At 38.5% G+C, this 21,252-nt stretch overlaps 1 protein-coding gene across 29 annotated transcripts in view; it reads right to left on the bottom strand.

Moving 5' to 3' along the window:
* LOC130922805 (neurexin-1a-like) overlaps positions 1-21,252 on the bottom strand; it is a 492,025-nt gene that overhangs the window by 328,419 nt on the left and 142,354 nt on the right. For all 29 annotated transcript variants that reach the window (XM_057847885.1, XM_057847886.1, XM_057847902.1 and 26 more), the window contains one exon: positions 3,011-3,312. In XM_057847885.1, the coding sequence (XP_057703868.1) occupies positions 3,011-3,312 (302 nt within the window). The remainder of the gene's footprint in view (positions 1-3,010; positions 3,313-21,252) is intronic.

Below are 21,252 nucleotides of genomic sequence, written 5' to 3'. Positions count from 1 at the left end.
CTCCCGCCTGCTTGTATGCAGTAATATCTTTGTCCTGTTTCCACCTAAATCCAGCATGAAAACGCAGCATGCTTGAGTTTATCAAATTGAAAGCCTACTCAACGTTCTGCATGGGTCAGCCCCCTACAGGAAGGATTGGCGCAATGTCTGCGGGAGCTGTCATGTCAACTGATGGTGGAGTCTATGCCTGCACCGAGGTACGTACTGAACCGTGACTTGTGTGTATCGTCACACAACTAATACAGTATATGGCGGAAAACACTCAGGTGATTTGAAGTTCCGCTCTGAGACCCCCAATTTGGCCAAATTTTAAAATTGTCTGATATGCATGTGTGATGCATTATTGGAAAGGTTAAAATCTCAATTTTCTGGGTGAAGAAAAATTTTGAACAGGAGAACATTAAAAAAAAAATAAAAAATACACAGCAAAACCCTAACTGGAGGCGAGAGCACGCGAGAGCAGAATTAAAGACGCCACAATTTTAACGAGATATTATCGAGTCCTTACCTTGTTTCGATCCAAAAACTCTATGTAGCATGTATCACCGAGTGTCAAGACACAGCTCTGAATTGCCACAGCCAGATTTTTGGGGGATTTTATGGCGAAACATGGTGATATAACAAGGGTCGCGATGCAGAAATCGCAGACAACAAGGAGAGATTGAGATTTTCTTTTTCATATAGTTACCCTTTTAAACGTTATTTTTCAATTTTTCTTTGTGTGGATCGATTATTTATCATCTAACATATAGGGGAAAATGTGACAATAACAACAACAACAAAAAAAATACAATTAAGCGATAGTTATGAGATAGATATCTGTGACTTTTTTACAGACACCAAATTTTTCATTGGGACGTAATTTGTTTAAAAGTTTAAAATATGCGAGTGAATAATGTTTTTAGTCCTTTTTTTTTTTTTTTTTTTTTAACTAAATATTAGACATCAATTAATGACTCTAAGCTAAAAATGACAGCCATTTTGAATAATAAATATAACTACTTACCTTCATTTTATGCCTAGGTTGAAACAAAAGCGGTTGCCCGACGTCTGTAAATGGGAGTTTTCAGGGTAAAACGGACATATAAAAAATAGTTCGGGGACTTCATGTGCCATAAATCTGCCATGGCAGCATATGGACATATTGTTTTATCAAACACAACAGTTGTTTTGGCTTAAAATACAGCAGTTAATTGTAAAGAGGGATGCAAGAGCAGAAACTGCTTTTTCAGCCTTGTCTGTGTTTTCCGCCATATATATATAAAGATATATTTTTCAATATGCAGGTGAGGCTTTGAATGTCGTTCCTCCCTTGTCTTTGCTGTAGTTGTTTTAATTAAAAAACATCATACAACGTTCATGGATACATCATTCAAGAAAAGTTTAGAGAAAGTGACTATTTATGGTAATAAAAAAAACTAAACAAATTATTTTATTGCAGTGTCTTCAAAGACAGCACCAACTTGGTGATAATAATGTACTGTTTTCCTGCTGAGTGTGCATTGTTTTCAAATATTTACCCACCTGGACGCCACGAACTGTATGCATAAAAAAGTTGCCCGAGAGTTTGAGATGATGCACACCATGCTAAATGCTAATGCTAACGAGAACACGAATGCTATACTAATGCTCCGAGCCACCTAGCCAATCATCATCGTGCACCACCCCCTTCCTTCCTCTCCCCTCCCGCTCTGATCTCTCCTAGGTAGCTGTTACAAAATCAGACAGCTTGGGTTTCATTCAACCAATTTGTAGTAGCGGGTAGTAGGGCCCCTTCACATCTTCAGTAACGGTACCGGCGTTGCAAAGATGGGAAATTACTCACTACTAAAAAAAAATAACGCTATTAGAAACGTTGTTACACTCTATCGCTGTTACTAACAACACTGATTTTCATCATCGTCATATTATTTTGTTCAGACACAACTGGATTACCTCATCACTATCCATCCTGCATACAGGCGCTGGAAACAGAAATGTCACTCAATCCAACTGCAGGCGACGGGAAATCAGGATTTTATGATACTGTGCGCAGGTCCTCATGTGAAATACAGCCTTCCATAAGGCAAAATACTACCACTTTTGTCTACCAGTGCCGCTAAAATCAACCAAAACTGAAAGTTCCCTAGTGTTGCTTTAAGAAAGGGGACATATACTACTTACGTATTTTAAATAATGTTTTTACCTCCCGAGAATCTATGACTTGACTTCATTCGAGAAGGATTACTGTCCTTCTAAAATTGCAGGGCCAATTTATTGATCTGGCTGAGAGAGTCTGGCCAAGCTACATTATTCTGTTTTTGGACTCTCATGGATTAGTGGATTGTACCATAACATGTTAGTTTAGGTTGTATTTGCATCTTTGTGACTGCCTGAGATTAGCTGTCTGCCTATGTAACACTTTAAGTTTACACATTTCAAGTACGAGTAGGCTTGTGTGAATATGTGTTTTTCAAACAATTGTTCACTGACAAAATTATGCTGGTAGGCGTTAACTGCCACGATAAAGCGCTCTCATCTTACGTATGTGCAAGTCAAGTTAAAAGGTTGTCAGAATGGCAGCTGATACCTGGAAAAAAAATTGGTCACTTGCACCACAAGACACTATTGTGCCTATCATTTACATGTGCATCTGAGGGAAAAAAATATTACTATGCTACTATGTTGAATAAATCAGCAAAGAGAGAAGTTCAGCTAACATTAATAACAATGAAATCATACTTTGCAATTAATTTCTTTTAAAAAGGAATTGATGAAACGTTAACTTTTGTTTTCAAGAGTCAAAAGAAATTTCTGTCTTTCTCTTTAAGATTAAAACTGAATGCAAGCCTTAAATAACATCTGGCCGTCCTTGCTCCTGTGTGGCTCTTTTTTATATCCCTACCTCTTGTTTTGATTTAGTAATGCAATTAAAGGATCTGGAAACATAATACAATCTACAGCATAATGGTAATGATTGAAGTGCATGGTATAACTCATTTAAGTATCTTGTTCTCCTTGGTACTGTTACCTGACGTAGATTCCTTGTTACTTTGACATCATGCCAATCATTGTCATTAAATTTCCCATTGACTGGCTCCACCAGAGCTTCAAAGGCTCCAGACCCCAAATTAATGACGAGAGATACAGCCCCATTTTTCAGCGACAGGTTGACGTAGTCGGCCGATTTGCCCGTATGCAGCATCAGTCCATTCCTCTGGAGGGTTTTGAATGACAATGTGATTTCATCGCTGCTGCTTTGAATTGGGTTCAAGGACAAGTCGTAACAGAAGAACTCAGATCCTTTGAAGGTTGCAACATACTCCTCTTTCCCTGCAAAGATGAAGAGAGAAAATGTGTTGAATTAATAACGTGTCCTCCTGGGTGCCTATTGGGATACTTTCAGAGGGGGAAAAAAAAGTAAAAAACATCTCAAAGTAGCACGATTAATAATAAACGCACATAAATCGGACAGATACCTACCGCGGCCCAGGACCATAGGTGAGTGCTGTACTGCACGTTTTCGACTCATGAGTATTTTCGTACATTTCTATTAAGAAAGCCATGACGAAAGAGCTTGCTTTTTTTAAATTGACTCTTTATTTTATATTTGTCCCTTTAGTTTGGTAATTCCAGTGTTTTCCCCGAAGACACTGACTGGTCTTTTGTAAACCAAAGGAGTCAAAGCATTTTACGAGACAACCCACTTGACTGACTCATCCATGTTACCCACGAAAAAAGGAAAACATGCATTTTTGCCTTACTATACGCACAAGACAGGGCTTAAGGAAAATGAAAGGGTTGTTTTTATTCTATGTACTAGATTTTCTTTATTTACCAATCATCAAAATTGAAAAGTCAAAAGTTATGTCATTTTATTCTACAGCACATGGAGAAAGTATGACATTTCCCCCATATTTTTTATGTTAAGGCCAAGTTCCATAATACATCCAATTCATTCAAACTGTCTTTGCAATAAAGACTCAAATGAATAGCAGTTGAAAAGCATACATACACCCAAAAGTAAATTACAGTAAATTAACTGGAAATCACAAATTGGAGCAATCGCCAATTGGACCATGCAACCTTTAGAGACACTTGAAAAGCTATTACAACCCCTAGTAAAAAGTATGGAATCACCAGTCTCGGACGGGCACTCACTCAGACATTTTATCATGTATAACAAACTCAGATTAAAAAGCTTGAAAAAATAATTATTTCAAAAGTGCTAGTCTTTAGCATTCAGAAACACTAAACGAAATGAATAAAAAACAATGCAGATTCTTGACTCTTGACACCTTGTCCATTGCAAATTCTTGACTCTTGACAAGGTGATGATGCTGGAACTTTGGTTTGATGCTGTTCCAGTGAGATTTACAACGGTGACCGCCTGAAGAAAACATCAAAATTCCCTCAGTCCTTGATGATATGGGGCTGCATGTCAGGCAAAGGCACTGGGGAGATGGCTGTGGTTAAATCTTCATTAAATGCACACGTTTACATTGACATTTTAGACAGCTTTCTTATCCCTTCAATTGAAAATGTTTGTCATTTTCCAAGATGACAATGCATCATGCCACAGAGCTAAAACTGTTAAAGCATTTCTTGGAGAAAGACTCATCCAGTCAATGTCATGGCCTGCAAATAGCCCAGATCTCAACCCTATTGAAAACCTGTGGTGGAAATTGAAAAAAAAAAAATGGTCCACAGCAAGGCTCCGATCTGTAAGGATGATCTGGCAACTGCAATTAAAGAGAGTTGGCACCAAATTGATGAAGAATACTCATCAAGTCCATGCCACAGGGACTGCAAGCTGTCATAAAAGCCAGAGGTGGTGATGCTAAATACAAGAGATGTGTTTTGATTGTGATTTCTTTGTTTGTTTCTCACGATTCCATATTTTTTTCCTCAGAATGGAGTGATTCAATATATATTTCCCTGCACTTGCTCTATAAAAGTACCCTTTACTGACCACCACAATGTTTTTTATTCATTTCTCTTAGTGTTTCTGAATGCTAAAGAGTTGCACTTTTGAACTAATTCATTATTTTTTCAAGCTTTTTATCGGAGTTTGCTCTACGTGATAAAATGTCTGAGTGAGTGCTCATCTGAGACTGGTAATTCCATACTTTTGCTAGGGGTTGTAAAATAACTATTAGAAAACAAATAGCATGTTTTCCTGACCATCTTTAAGATAAAATGCATGTGAACAGCCGTTACAAAGCATTTAAAAACTACTTTAGACTGATAACAAGCTATTAAAACCACTACCAGAAAATAAGCCACAGCAATATAAATGGGTGAGCAGCGTTCAGGCATGCTACAACAGCGTAACAAATAAAAAGGGGTTGCTGTCCACAATAATTTGTCACCTCATTGATTCCTCCTTAAAGGCCCCATACGGCACCTCTGGGAGAACTACATGGGGCCGTAATTGAAGTTGACTAGAGTTCTTTTTTTCTTTTTCTTTTTTTTTTTTTTTTTTTTTTTAAAACACCCTCAATGTCTTTGAACCCTATCAGTGAAGATGAGAGACCTCTACTTCTTTGCACTAGCACAAGCTTAGGATCGCATCACAAATAAGGCCACTGGTTGGGGGTCATTCTCATCTCTTGCCTCTTTATACGTCTCCAAAACCAGCTATTCACATGTAATTTTCCTGAATAATGAAGAATGACTTGGAGCATGGATTAAAAGTGCACAAGTGTGTCTAAGGCTAGGTTCAGACCGCAGGTTTTCATGCACTGTTCCGATTTTTCTTCATATCTGTTTTTTCAGACTGCTTTATTCCATTGAGCCCATTCAAGTACAGTGGTACCTCGACAAACGATCGCATCGACATACGATCCTTTTGACATCCGACGTAAAATTTGACTCGTCATTCGTCTCGACATATGACGATAGCCTCGAAATTTGAGGATCTATGACAGCATCACAGCGTCATTGTTTTCCTGCAAGACGGACGGATGGTGGACTTTATTGTGAGACAAATCAACATGGGTCTCAAGAAGGTCAGTGCAGGTGATTAAAAAGGAAAAAATATTGTTATCATTGTAACATCGGCAAGGAAGTTGCCAGCTTCTTCAGGTTTTTAATAGTGCTGTCAAATTTATCACGTTATCGGGCGGTAATTAATTTTTAAAATTAATCAAGTTAAAATATTTGACGCAATTAACGCATGTACGGAATGTCCCGTTCATGCGTTGCCTCAAACAGTTTACAAAGACGCCGTTTTAGCACATTGAGAGCAAAAAGGCAGAGAAATGCAAGTGGACACAGGCGTTCATTGGACCACGCCTTTTATTGACTTAAGCTTTGGCAACTCTTTCACAACAAATATAAGTATTGTGGCAAACGACGTGGAGAAGAATGACAGGAGACGATGTTTGTCTTAACATGCTTAATTTAACACAACACGGACATACTGTATACCATTTGCAGCCACCACTAACTGTCATGGTTGCCCAACTTCCCAACATGCATTTGCGCGGAACAGTTAAGTCGCTACAGTATCATTTAGTGAAAGCAGAACACAAATGATATTCCTATCTTTCACAGGAGACAATCTTTTTCTTAACACGCTTAATTGAACACAACGCAGAACATACTGTATACCATTTGCAGCCACCACTAACAGTCATGGTTGCCCAACTTCCTCATGCATTCGGGCGGAACAGTTAAGTCGGTACAGTATCATTTTGTGAAAGCACGGTACAGTATCATTTAGTGAAAGCACAACAAAATTAATATTCCTATCTCTCAAAAAAAGTTCACAAAAAGAAAAGCGCTCAATGCAAAGAGGACTGGCATTCCCAATCAAAATGGCTATGCAAAATACACATAAACTCACTCAGACTTTGCCTTGGCTAGATCTCTAATTAATTTAAAACTCGCCATTGACACCTTGTGGTGTATTTCAACCACTACCTTATGTAGTTAAAGACACAGTGTAGTGGAAGAACGCCAGGGAGCCCATGTGACGTCTTGCTCGGCGATGTCAACAATGGCAAGATATTAGTTTATTTTATGATTGAAAATTTTACAAATTTTATTAAAACGAAAACATTAAGAGGGTTTTTAATATAAAATGACTATAACTTGTACTCAAATTTAACTTTTAAAAACTACAAGACTTTCTATCCGTGGATCCCTTTAACAGAAATAATGTTAATATTGTTAGTGCCATCTTGAGGATTTATTGTTGTACCGTATTGGCCGAAATATAAGACAATGTATTTTGCATTGAAATAAGACTGAGTAAGTCTTACATTTGCGGTATAGGCATTATACCCATTCACGACGCTAGATGGCGCCAGATATCATTGAAGTGATGTTCTATCATGACAGATAACAGCTACTCTCAATTTTAACCAGTTTGCATTATTTTATTGCAATGTTTTTCCTTATTCAGATTTCTTTCAAGACTACAGTTACAGTTAGACTTCACTATGATGGTTAAGGCAGTTATTGCAATTTTGTTGTTTTGTCACAATAGATTGGTTTATTTACATTTCAAAAACCAGAAGCCATTCATTTAAGAATGTGAATGTACATTAGTTTACATATTTAAATGTTCAGATATTAAGATTTGAATGAGGCAAAATAACATGTTTTTTCTCTCAAATATGTTGTTATAATCATTTGTTTCAGATGTACTGTAATTATTTTCTGTATAAAAATTAATTTGGTGTTGAAAAACTCTTTTTTAAAACTTGAGTCTTGAAAAAGAGGGGGTCATCTATAATCAGGGCCGTCTTATATTCGGGCCAATACAGTAATAAACAAATACAGTACTTATGTACAGTATGTTGAATGTATATATCCATCCTGTCTTATTTTTCCATTCCAAAAATAATTTACAGACAAATATGGCATATTTTAGAGATGGTTTGAATTGCGATTAATTACGATTAATTAATTTTTAAGCTGTGATTAACTTTATTAAAATTTTTAATCATTTGACAGCCCTAGTTTTTAATCATCAACGCAACACGGATACTGTTTGCCGTAGCTGACGCAAACTACAACAGAAAATGGAATGAGAAAGTAAAATCTCTGCCGCACTTCTCTCATTCTCGACAGTCTCACGGAGTGTTCAGGAACAGCATGCAAAACACAACTGCCACATTACAAATCAATTTGTTATATAGTTGTTATAATATTATTTTTCTGAATTATATATATATATAATTTTTTTTTTCTATGTGTAATTGCCATTTGTAATTGTATCTGCAGTACTTATTAAGGATTTAGCGTAGGTTTTTGGGATATGGAACGAATCAATAGAATTGTAATGTATTCTTATGGAAAATCCCGCTTGACATACGACCTTACAATCCAGATCCTGGAACGACATACATTTGTATGTAGAGGTACCACTGTACTTCAAAAATCATTTAACCATTCTCTATTAATGTTATATCAACTTGCCTCCAAGACCAGCCAATACTAACGATGATATGAATAAGTCAAAAAGTAGAGATATACAGCAGAAACATGTAGGAACAAACAACTTTGAAGTCTAAGTTTAATGCCATACATAGGAGAAATAGAAAATAAACAAGAATCATCAGTGGCAGCAGCCTTTACAACACACAGCTGGACTTTTAGCACACCGCAAACATTCTGCATCCTAAAATAGGATCATGTCAAATCAGTGTCTTTTCTATGAGGACTAATCCACCTACTTCACAAGGTGAAGGATCTTTTCAGAGAATTATTTGACACATATGACAATTATCCTTCTTAAATATACATTAGGCTGACTTCTACTAAATTTCCTGGAACTGTCGTGTTTCACTTTTGGGCATATTTTTTAGAGAGGAAACACAACCTTCAGTGTTAACACTTGACTGCTGATGTATCATAAAACTGTCATCTTTCCACAGAAAAAGAACCCCAGCTAGTTAAAGGCTGTTGTTCTGTCTCCGTGTTGGTTGGCATCTTTGGGTGTGTCCTGTGGTCTTGAGTCAATCAAAGCTCTGCAAGCTGCCAGCACCTTCATGCCCTTGAGTCATGACACAGAACGGGAACAGTGATAAAAGCTAGTGCCTTTAGTCTTTTTCCAGACAAGAAAGGACAAAAAAAAGAATAGAACAGAGGGAAAATGTGCTCCCGAGCGACACCATAAATAGAATCAGACTTGAAATTGCGAGGGTGTTGTTTTGTGTCATTAAAGAATCATCTTTACGACCACCCAATTTACATAAAGTGAAGTATATTTTATGGCACAATCTATTTCATCATGTCTGAAACTAACACAACCAAGTGAACTATATAATTAAATGATCAATAATATTTAACTGTTTCTACTATTCAGCAGCTGTTTCTCTTATCACATTACATTTGCGGTTGCGGTATTGATGCTCGTAATGCAGTTCTTCACCACTGAAACGAAATCAGTTCCACAAAGTATGCTAAGCAATGACAATGAAGACAAAAGCAGCATAGAAATGTTGTAATAAATAGGAGTGCATGAATATATTCCTTCGCCAACATTTAAGCAAAACCGACAGCTTAGCAGCAAACGAAGGATGTATAGTGATGCAGGGCAACAAGCAGTATTCTGTCCTATGTGTACAACAGTGTGGCCAGGAGACTCCTCATCAGTCACTTTGGTCTGACACTAATCTGGCATCTGCTGCTCTATGGCTGTTTTTAAATTAGCTTGCACCCAGGGGAGCACACTGCCTGTCAACATCAAATCATAACACAATCACTTCAAAACAGACTTGGCAGGGGTTTAGGAAAGGAACTATAGCGTCAAGGCCTCGGATTTTTAATTGTCTTCATATTGTTCAGGCCTTCATTTTACAATATGCTATAAATATAACAGTGTGTGAAATGCACCATCTAGTAGCTCCAGTACATGTACACCAGCAGGTATGGTAAATCTAGAGAGAACTAAATTAATCTCAAACGCAAGATATAGCGGAAAACACGGACAAGGCTGAAAAAGGTTTCTGCTCTTGCACCCCTCTTTAAAATAAACTGTTGTATTTTAAGCCAAAATAACTGTTGTGTTTGACAGAACAATATGTCTATATGTTGCCATAGCAGTTTCATGGCGCATTAAGCCCCCAAACCTTTATTAATTTGTCCGTTATACCCTGGAGACCCCAGTTTACAGACACCATGCAACCGCTTTTGTTTCAACAAAGCCATAAAAAGAAGGTAAGTAATTATATTATTTATTCGAAATGTCTATCATTTTTCGCTTAGTATCATTAATGGGTGTCTCATTTTTGGTTTTAAAAAAAGCGACTTTCTAAAAATTATTCACTCGCATATTTTAAACTTTTTAATAAATTATGTCACAATGACATAAATAGGGTTTGTAAATATCTACCTCATAACTATCGCTTAATGATATTTTTTTTGTTACTGTCGCATTTTCCCCAATATTTTAGATGAAAAATAACCGATCCAAACAAAGAAAAATTGAAAAAACAAAAGTTTAAAAGGGTAAATATTTGAAAAAGAAAATCTCGATCACTCCTTGATGTCTGCGATTTCTGCATTGCAACCCTTGTTATATTACCGTGTTTCACCCATAAAATCCCCAAAAAGTCCGGCTGTGGCCATTCACAGCTGTGTCTTGACACTTAATGAGACATGCTTCACACAGTTTTTGGATCGAAACAAGTTAAGTACGCGGTAATATCTCGTTAAAATCATGGTGTCTTTATTTATGCTCGCTCATGCTCTCACCTCGAGTTAGGGTTTAGGGGTTTTAATTTTTTATATATTTATTTTTTATAATGCCCTCCTGTTAAGGGTTTAGGGGTTTATATTTTTTATTTATTCTTTTAAATGCCCTCCAGTTCAAAACTTTTCTTCCAGCTGAAAATTGAAATTCTAAGCTTTCCAATGATGTATCACACATGCATATAGGACAATTTTGAAATTTGGCCAAATTGGTGGTCTCAGAGTGGAACTTCAAGTCACCTGAGTGTTTTCCGCCATATACTAAAACTTTTGACTAAACAAAAAGCATGAATGCTCATTTTTTTTTACCCGATGAGAATAACTGAACATACAGCCCCTACATTGCAGTATATTATAAATTATATACACTGAATCAAAATAGAATGCAACATTTTTTATGTGTGTTCAGAATGCGGGTGTCTTACTAAAGCAGCAAATAGAGACACAGATAATTCTGTTTTTTGATGGGATTTTTTTCCCCCTTCATTTCCAAGGCCAAACATTGACTTCGACTAGTATAGTCTATTCCATCGTCCCTGTAAAAGATCACACTATCACTGGCATTTCTTGTAAAACAGAAATGAAAGCAGAAATGGTGGTCTTCAGCTTTCAGTGACAAGCACAAGTTGGAAGATTTTATATCAGGTTCACAAGAAGTTCACAGCGTAAATACGATGCATCACATGCACCACTTTCAACAAAACAATTTAAAAAAGACCAGCACAGCCATAAATATGTTTAAAATCATCCAATGACTATTGGGTGGTTTGATCGTCTGGCAAGTGACTGACAGTGGTTTTCAGTCCATTTCCATTCAATCTCCTTTCTCTGGCAGTCTATTAGGAATACAGGCATGAGTGCCAGGCACTCTATTAAAACGGGTAGCAAGTTGGCATCGTGAAACCACACTAAGCCTCTCAATCTTTAACAAAATAATATTTTTTCCCCAAAAACTGCATTCTTTAAATACATACTTACGACATGATCACCACACAATTTATAAGACAGCATAGCAAACTGACTTTTCAATATGCTATTAGGTGACAGTATTGTATTTCACTTTTTCAGTAAAAATTAATAACTGGTAGAGTGATTTTACTTCCAGAAAAAAATGACTGGAAGATGAATGTGTTGTTACTGCATGCTCTGTTGGTTGTATGCAACTATTTGACTGAAAGAGTCAGCATGTGTGGAAGGGTGCGAGATTACACATTCCAAGTGCTGTTAGGCACACTGTCATTTACTTGCACATTATGATGGATGTCTTGCTGAGCTCAGAGAGAGTGCCAGCTTCAGAAATCAAATTGCAGGAATACTTCTTACGCATTCATTCAATGTGTCAGTAAAGTAGGAGGTAGGCATCAATTAGGCATTGATTAGAACATGCTTCCTATGTTATAAAAGCTTTTGACAAGAGTGGTTGCACAAAGTCTGGAGGCCACACATCAATGGTGTTGATGAAGAGAAACTGTACTAGGCCTGCACAATATATTGTTTGAACGGGGCCATCAAAAATGTACAGTGGGGTAAATAAGTATTTCGTCAACCACTAATTGTGCAAGTTCTCCCACTTGAAAATATTAGAGAGGCCTGTAATTGTCAACATGGGTAAACCTCAACCATGAGAGACAGAATGTGAAAAAAAAAACAGAAAATCACATTGTTTGATTTTTAAAGAATTTACTTGCAAATCATGGTGGAAAATAAGTATTTGGTCAATACCAAAAGTTCATCTCAATACTTTGTTATGTACTCTTTGTTGGCAATAACAGAGGCCAAACATTTTCTGTAACTCTTCACAAGCTTTTCACACAATGTTGCTGGTATTTTAGCCCATTCCTCCATGCAGATCTCCTTTAGAGCAGTGATGTTTTGGGGCTGTCGTTGGGCAACACGGACTTTCAACTCCCCCCACAGATTTTCTATGTGGTTGAGATCTGGAGACTGGCTAGGCCACTCCAGGACCTTCAAATGCTTCTTACGAAGCCACTCCTTTGTTGCCCTGACTGTGTGTTTGGGATATTGTCATTGTCATGCTGAAAGAACCAGCCTTGCTGATGGAAGGAGATTTTCACTCAAAATCTCGCGTTACATGGCCCCATTCATTCTTTCCTTTACAAAGATTAGTCGTCCTAGTCCCTTTGCAAAAAAAAAAAAAAAAAAAAAACAGTCCCAAAGCATGATGTTTCCACCCCAATGCTTCACAGTGGGTATGGTGTTCTTCGGATGCAATTCAGTATTCTTTCTCCTCCAAACACGAGAACCTGTGTTTTTATCAAAAAATTCTATTTTGGTTTCATCTGAGCATAACACATTCTCCCAGTCCTTTTCTGGATCATCCAAATGCTCTCTAGGGAACCGCAGACAGGCCTGGACGTGTACTTTCTTTAGCAGGGGGACACGTTTGGCAGTGCAGCATTTGAGTCCCTGGCGGTGCATTGTGTTACCGATAGTAGACTTTGTTACTGTGGTCCCACCTCTCTGTAGGTCATTCACTAGGTCCCCCCGTGTGGTTCTGGGATTTTTGCTCACCGTTCTTGTTATCATTTTGACGCCACGGGGTGAGATCTTGCATGGAGCCCCACGGCGACCATTATCAGTGGTCTTGTATGTCTTCCATTTTCTAATAATTGCTTCCACAGTTGATTTCTTTACACCAAACGTTTTACTTATTGCAGATTCATCTTCCCAGCCTGGTGCAAGTCTACAATTTTGTCTCTGGTGTCCTTCGACAGCTCTTTGGTCTTGGCCATAGTGGAGTTTGGAGTGTGACTGACTGAGTTTGTGGACAGGTGTCTTTTATACCAATAATGAGTTAAAACAGGTGCCAATAATACAGGTAACGAGTGGAGCCTTGTTTGACCTCGTTAGAAGAAGTTAGACCTCTTTGACAGCCAGAAATCTTGCTTGTTTGTAGGTGACCAAATACTTATTTTCCACTCTAATTTGGAAATAAATTCTTTAAAAATCAAACAATGTGATTTTCTGTTTTTTTTTTCCACATTCTGTTTGTCATGTTTGACGTTTACACATGTTGACAATTACAGGCCTCTCTAATCTAACAATTGGTGGTTGAATAAATACCTACTTGCCCCACCGTACACAAGCGCAATAGTCCCACCGCAGGACTTACGAATTTTTTTTTTTTTTTTTTTTTTATGAGGCATGTCTTCCTGGATCCCTTCATATATGCCAATCTTCATCATTCACAGATGAACCCCTTAGCCGGGATTAAAAGGCATTACATGAATACTATATGGATGTCCTGATCGCATATTTTTGTCACCTGAGTCACCTGATTTTAAGAATCTGAAAAAAAAATAATTTTTTTTTCTGTTTTGCTTTGACGCTCACGCTGTCGAGAACAGCCTCTCACTTAAGGCCGAGTTATACTTCCGCGTCAGACCTACGCCGTCAAGGAAGAATCGAGTTACGACCCTACGCCGTAGCCTGACGCGCACCTCTCGATTTTTCTAACCTTCGCGTCGCGTAGACGCGTTGACGTAGCGAAAACGGACTGTGATTGGTCCGCTCAGACTGTTGTTTCCGGGCGAAAACACCGCCATTGTAGAATAGAATCAAACATTATTTTCTACACGCAAAAATGCACCAAGCCGACGGGAGTATCATCGAAGAGCAAGTCTCGTCAAGAAATTATTATTGTGACTGCCAAATGGCAAGGTCGGCGATCGAAAAAATAAATAAATGGAAGAACCACCGAGATGTGGGTGGTCGGAATCGAGTGGCCACACGAAGCGGTGACACAGTCGGCCAAAAACTGCCAACTTTTTATCACTTTATGTCGTATTTTTGGTTGGTGCACTTCATCATTTACTGTGTACATATGTTTCAAGTATATGAAGAATAAAGCACAGATTTGGTGTCAAAAGAGTTGTTTTGATCTTTAATTTTCAATAACAGACAGTTCACACACACAATACATCATCACTGATTGAGAGTGCCTCGGTGCTTTTTATGATAACCTTAAAATCAAGCCTCCCAACGCAGTTTGGGAAGTTCCCTAGACGCCAGAAATCTGCTATGGCTTCCCACTGGCTGGTTGTAGGACACGGCAAACAAATCAGGCTGGAGGGCTTTGCAGACCTTGGACGCAGTGCTCGACGCCAGTTTGAAGCTAGCCGCCACAGCTAGCTCTCTCCACCCGAGTCTAAAACTCTCTGTGCGGCATCAAAAGTCGGCCAGACCGCCTCGAAACCGTCTTCTGCGTCGCCTGCCCGTCAACATTTGTATGTTCAATATTTATTCAGTGTTGATGAGCAGAAGATTTACTTTCAAGAGTTCCATCTTGCATTGTTTATTTTTTCTCCGACTAGCGGAAGTAGTCAACAATCATGCCCCAAAACCATACAAACATAACGCCACATCCCTCTAGTGGCTTGGCGGTGAATTACAGAGCAACGCGTTCCCTCACCGCAGAACTATCGAATGTCGAATGACGCCGTAGTCGCTACGCCGTCACCGCAACGCGGGAGTATAACTCAGGCTTTACACAATGAATGAGTTACTTCTTACAGAGCTCCTCTCCCGCGTTAAGTCTCCGATCAGCCAGCTGCAGGGTTGGCCCTCCAAACTCAATGCCGACTGAACATGAGTATACAAAAATGCGTAGAGGAAAATGAAACCCCGAAATGTGAACTGCGTGGTACCCCCAGTCAAAGAGGCACACGATCAGTTTTTTTCATGACATTTCCACCTGTCAAAACTGTTGCCACTTCCAAAATCGCCACTGTTATGCTCAAGCACTCCTGGTTGTGGCTTCCAGGAAATATACGCAGCGCCACACCATATGTTTTTATTTGTTATTTTCAAAGTGGTGAGAGCGCAACTGAGCATCGATTGTAATATCCCAGGTAACGAAATCAGGCTTTCGTTGTTGTTTTCTAAAGATTTATTTCAATCACAACTTGGCGACTGCTCTAAAAAGCCGAGCGTGCTCTCCCTTCACTCTCGCTCCCGCCTGATGTGGTCAATTACGTTCACGAAAAAAAAGTGATCAAAAAAACGGAGTTCCCGACCCCTGGTCTAGAAAATGTGGTAATTTCGAAATGTCCCACTTTCGAGTAATGAGTTTCCGGTACAGAGGTAAACTGCAGGGGCGATGACAGAACACATGAGGCTGCTCTTTTCTAAGCATGCGTAGTTTGCGCAAATGTAGGCGTACCTTGCAGAAGCGGGAGGGCCTTAAATGCACCTAAAACGCAGTGCGGACAGGTATAAAAATAGTCAGCAAAATACCCTGGAGAAAATTATCTGTCCCAGTGTAGACATAGCCTCAGACTGTGTACCAAGCTTAACGATGATTAACACATTTGTGCCTTTGATCGTAGAACTACCGAGGCGTCTCTGGCCAGATCAAAGCTACAAACCTGTCAATAATCGTTAAAGGGCAACTGAAGACCATTCCGGATTTTGGTGTAATTTTACGAATATAAACTTTGGACGAGTTCGTCAAAACAACCATGACATTATCAACACGTAATTGTAAGGATAATTTGCGTTTTTTTGAGGGGTTTTTTTGCACTCCGTTAATTGTCCCTTCGCAAACCCGGAAGTGTGACGTAGATTCCCTTGACGCAACAGAGACTATCCACAGCTAGCATAGCAGCAACAACGATGTCAGTGATATTTCCACCAAAGGTAACCATTCAGAATCGGTCTTTCGTGACGCTACCGATGGCAAAGGCTCCCAGGAAAGATGAACTACAATTAATCCCTACATGTTTGAACCTGAGGCGTCAGATGACGACGATTTGCTTGAGACAGCAGATGTCGCCATGACGCCAATTGACAGCTCGACACTTCACGAACGGGAGAGTGAGTGGTAAGCCTAAATCCAGCATTGTGATTTTTTTATTTGAGAGAATGCGATTACATGGTTGTATATTTTTCTATGCTCTCCACATAGCTAAAACTGGATATTAGGTAATGGGACAGCTCGTACCGATCTAAATATGGTAAAGCTAGCCCAAATGTGGCTAAATGTATGATATGTTATTGATTTTTCAAAATAAATGACAAAACGATTTTATTTTCCAGGTGTTGCTGTAAACTGTCAAGTAATTACCCTTCCAAGAGTATGCCTATGTCGTCAGGAGATCCCAGAGGTGAGAGCCAAACTTGAGGAGGCTGGCTGAAGCACTGACAGGGGCATGAATTACATTAATGAAATAAAACCCTAAATTGTAAACAACATTGACATATTTTGTTGACTGTTTAATGTATTCTATTGGTATATAATATATTGTAATTATATTACATTCTGAAACACTATTCAATAGGCCACAATAATAAATGATACCAGATTTATGTTGAATCAGCATCAGCTTTCGCTGTCAGATTGTAACAGAACATAGAAAGCTAAGTTATACCAAGCACACAATGGCTCACATCAAAGAAGATAAATTTAGTAAGCAACACAAAGTTAGGATAGCAACGGACTAGCGCAACATTGAAAAATGATAATGGCAGTGGGAAATATGTATTTATTCTTTTCTGTAGCATTAAGTGTTCTCTATACAAAGATAAATCATTATCATTAAAATATGAAGGTAACTAGATGTTTCTTTTAAAAATGTGTACAGTGTATGTGACAAGTTTATGATTTCATGACAGCAAAATTTGCTACATTTATTTCTCCTAAGTCATCGTCATCTGATGTTGCAGACGGAAGAAATTCAGGATCTGGCAGGCCTCATAGGATCTCTTCAGTCGTCATCGCTGGACACCGCATCACTTGGGTCATCATATGACTCGACCCACTCTCTGTTGATTTTGGGAAACTGGGTGGCGACTGACTTGCAACGCTTTTTTCATCGAGTTGAGGGTTTCCGCCGCTTAATTTTTTTATGTTTGGCTTCCTGGGGGGAAAAAAATCATAGCAGCATGAAAATATTGGATGAATCCTAATTTTAATTTAATAATTTTTAATAATAATTTCTTGGTCATCAAATAATAATGCCCCAGTCAAATCAGCATCTATTTGACGCTATTGTTCCTTCTTCAAAAAAAAAAAAAAAAATGTCGCGCATCAACAAACAGGCAGTAGGAGTCCCCCTCATTTATCAACAGAAGTGCATCAAATTTTAGAATCATAAAAGCCAGTAAAGGTCTCTACTTACGTTGTTGTTAAACCAATGTTGCATTGTTGTAGGTTTTCAAAGCTGTCGTCGTTAAAATGATGAAAACAATGAGCCGATTGGGGACCTGTATGCATGCTCACAAAAACGGTCCAAGTTTTTGGGGACCACTCATAGAGTCTCGAGTCTTCCTGTGAGCAATTCATCGCTACACATTGAGATGGCATGATGAATCTCGCCAGTAAAACCCAGAAAATGTATGCAATATATGGCGAAGATAGCGTGGTGCTATATTTCCGTGTTCAGAGTGGTGGCGAGGCTCCCTGGAAGTTATGTCATCAGGTAGCGGTCGGCAGGGCAGCGCATCCCTCGTTGCTATGGCCATAACTCAAAAACTACGGGGTCAATTATTATTATTATTATTTTTTTTTAATGTGACTTTTTGAGAGAGCGAATGGTGCATTTAATACAATTCAACTGAGTAAAACACTCAAACGCGAAATCCGAAAAGCTCTTCAGTTGCCCTTTAAGTACCGAACGCCAGCTGTACTGGTGACTAAGAAAAACAGTTTTGTGGCACTGCTTAGCAGGAGGGAAGGTGAGAGGTTGTATGAGCATGAAGCGAAAAACAAATATAAATTTTGAATTAAAAACTCCATTCTTTTCACCCGATTCCGATCCAATGAAAAATGGCGCGATTGGCCCGATTTCTGATCACGTGATTGGCTCAGGACATCTCTAATGAATACAATGGGGTCATAGTGAGTCAACCAGTCTTCCCAAACAGAGATATTAAATTAATCTGGTGGAAATTCTTGTAGTTTTAATATCAAAATATACTGTATATCGCAATATATGGCAAACCACCAAAAAGTCGCAATGTCAGTTTTTCCAATATCTTTCAGCCCTGAACTGTTCTATCAAGATCATCTAAAAATTGAAATTCTGAGTTTTTTTTTCCCCCCTTAATTTTACTTAAATGCTCTGCCAGTTCATGGACTTCATGCAAATACTCTGCTCTAAAGACAAAAAAATAATAATTTAAAATGAAAAAATATATGTATAAACAGAGATGTAATGATTGACAGAGTTCTTAAAGGCAACCCTGATTAAAATGACATGTTGGTTCTGTGTGCTTTATTTCAATGGTAACTCATCTATAATATATAAGCTCGGAAAATCATTTGCAGTTTAATATAATATTAATTAAAAAAAATATATATATATTGACTTAAGTTGACATTATTGTTTATGTCGCACTAAGGCTATTTAAAATGAAATAAAATTTCAGGCTGCGATGACAATTATTCTTTGCTGTGCTTTGTTACTTTACAACTGATGAGTATTCCATTGGCCACCAGAGGACAGTGTTTAAAAATTCTCTCTTACTAGGAAGAAATTATATTTTGCTGCTCTGTTTTTCTTATTAAATTGCTGTGCACGTCTCTCTTTAAGTTCATCTATGTATTTGCCTTGTACCAGCCGTGTTACGTGCTTGCGTTAGCTTTATTAATCATATTCGGTAGTATGTGTTCTTGAATTGATAGCTTCACTGTGTAAAGTTAGTGTAAGCTATGCTAAGTGCTAGGGTGTGGTTACTTCGATGTGGTTACTTCGGTGTGGTGTGGTTACTTCGATGTCACTATTAAAATTCTAAATTGAAATTGAGGATGTATTTTTTCAATAGTGGTTGGAGGTTCCCAAATGTATTTTTTTCCAAAAGTGCCCATAATAAATTTATAGTTATGGCAAAGAAAAATCCCAAAGGAGCTCTGTGAGAGTGGTTGACAGGCACTAACTCACATTGCTGCTCCAAATGAGCCTTTTGGAGTGTTTACATCTGCGTTGGCATTTACTACAGAAAAACCATCGAACATGACCAACTCAAGATTATGCATGTTAGCCACATTTTTAGGTCGATTTGCCACTGCCTGCCACACCGTTTTACGTCGTCAATTTCCAACATAAACAACAACGGCAACTTACATAGAAACAAAGTAATATATTTAACTGAATTATTTTCAAAGGTTGTATATAATAGATCAGTTACAAACATTAAAACATATAAAACCAACATGTAATTTTACTAGCAATTCCTTTCAAATCAACAGCAACAAATCTACTACTAACTGCTAATATTTTGATATAGACATTTTGACCACACTGCATAAATCACTCAGTCATACAGAAAAGTGTACTCTATGCTTAGTTGAGTGATATATACAGCCACCAGCCATTTCAAAAGCAAATACTATCAACACACAAAATTCAAGATCAAACTCCATGCTAAATGTGTAACTATGCTCCATTCACGTTTACTTAAAGATTAAATAACCCATCTGGCAACTTAGTACTCACTACAGCTGTTGCCACTCAGCAATGAGTTGGCCTGCTCCATTTCCCCAAAAAACCACAGCCCTTCAGGGCTCATCCCTTTAGCTCTATCAGAGCTCTAGGCTGTTCCAATCAAGCATGCCATGGGTGGCAAGTCTACATTTCCTGCTATGAAAACCACACAATGAACCCTGTCATCAGAGTCGGCAGTGGGGCGGTTGCTATGTGGTGGAGCCTGCAGCATCATTTCATCACAATTTCTCATTAGTTCCTGTGGTTGGCACCTCCATGGTACAACTAATCTCCTGATGGCCTCTTTTTAGGATATTTCCCCCCCTACCTCAATATGACCAACCCAGTGCTGAATGTAATGACAATATACAAGCAAACTTTATGTGCAGGTCTTGGATGAACACACTTTTATTTGTTTTCAAACTTTATATGCCTTTAACTGCTAGAAAAATGGATATAAAGTTAGTATCATTAGTTGGCCTCATTAAGAAGTGAAATACATCTTAACTTGACGCATGACAGGCGTCGACAATATAAATGGCACGGATGGAGTTTTAAAACCGTCAGGGCCACCAGAATGCTCCAATCACTGGCCCAGTGGGGCCGGTTAAATTAATGTGTCAATTTAGAAAAATAAAAAAAATAAAAAAATCTTATTTCACATTAATACCCAGTGGTTCCGTGTTTTGATGAAGTTCCGCTATCCCGATCAAAGACAACCTTAAAGTCTATGCAGCCAGCAGTTGCTCTCCGTGGGGCGTACACACATCTCGTTTGCACGCTCGCTCGTGCGCAACCTGATTACTGCAGCTGATTGATCGTCAGTATCGGTATACTACAAGACGACATGTTTCTGAAACCCCCAGCACCCGGCCAAGCGCCGGGGGAAAAAAAGACCACTCAAGAAAGAGAAAGTCACCGGAGGAGTTGAGGGAAAGCGAAATCCAATAAAATGAGCATGCTGGAATTAGCTTGGCTACGATGAGACAAAAGCCTGTGCCCATTCCAGGCTCATTTTGTGAAACATAGTATGTGTCAGGTCATGCTTGGTAAGTTGTGCTTTCTTATCTTGCCTAGATATGCCATGTTGCTTTACCCTTTAAGGGTCTGTGCTGAGTAATCA

Source organism: Corythoichthys intestinalis, chromosome 10, assembly GCF_030265065.1.
Source record: "Corythoichthys intestinalis isolate RoL2023-P3 chromosome 10, ASM3026506v1, whole genome shotgun sequence".
Taxonomy (NCBI): domain Eukaryota; kingdom Metazoa; phylum Chordata; class Actinopteri; order Syngnathiformes; family Syngnathidae; genus Corythoichthys; species Corythoichthys intestinalis.
The sequence above is the reverse complement of the archived record's forward strand: the minus strand, read 5'-3'. Positions and strand labels throughout refer to the sequence as shown.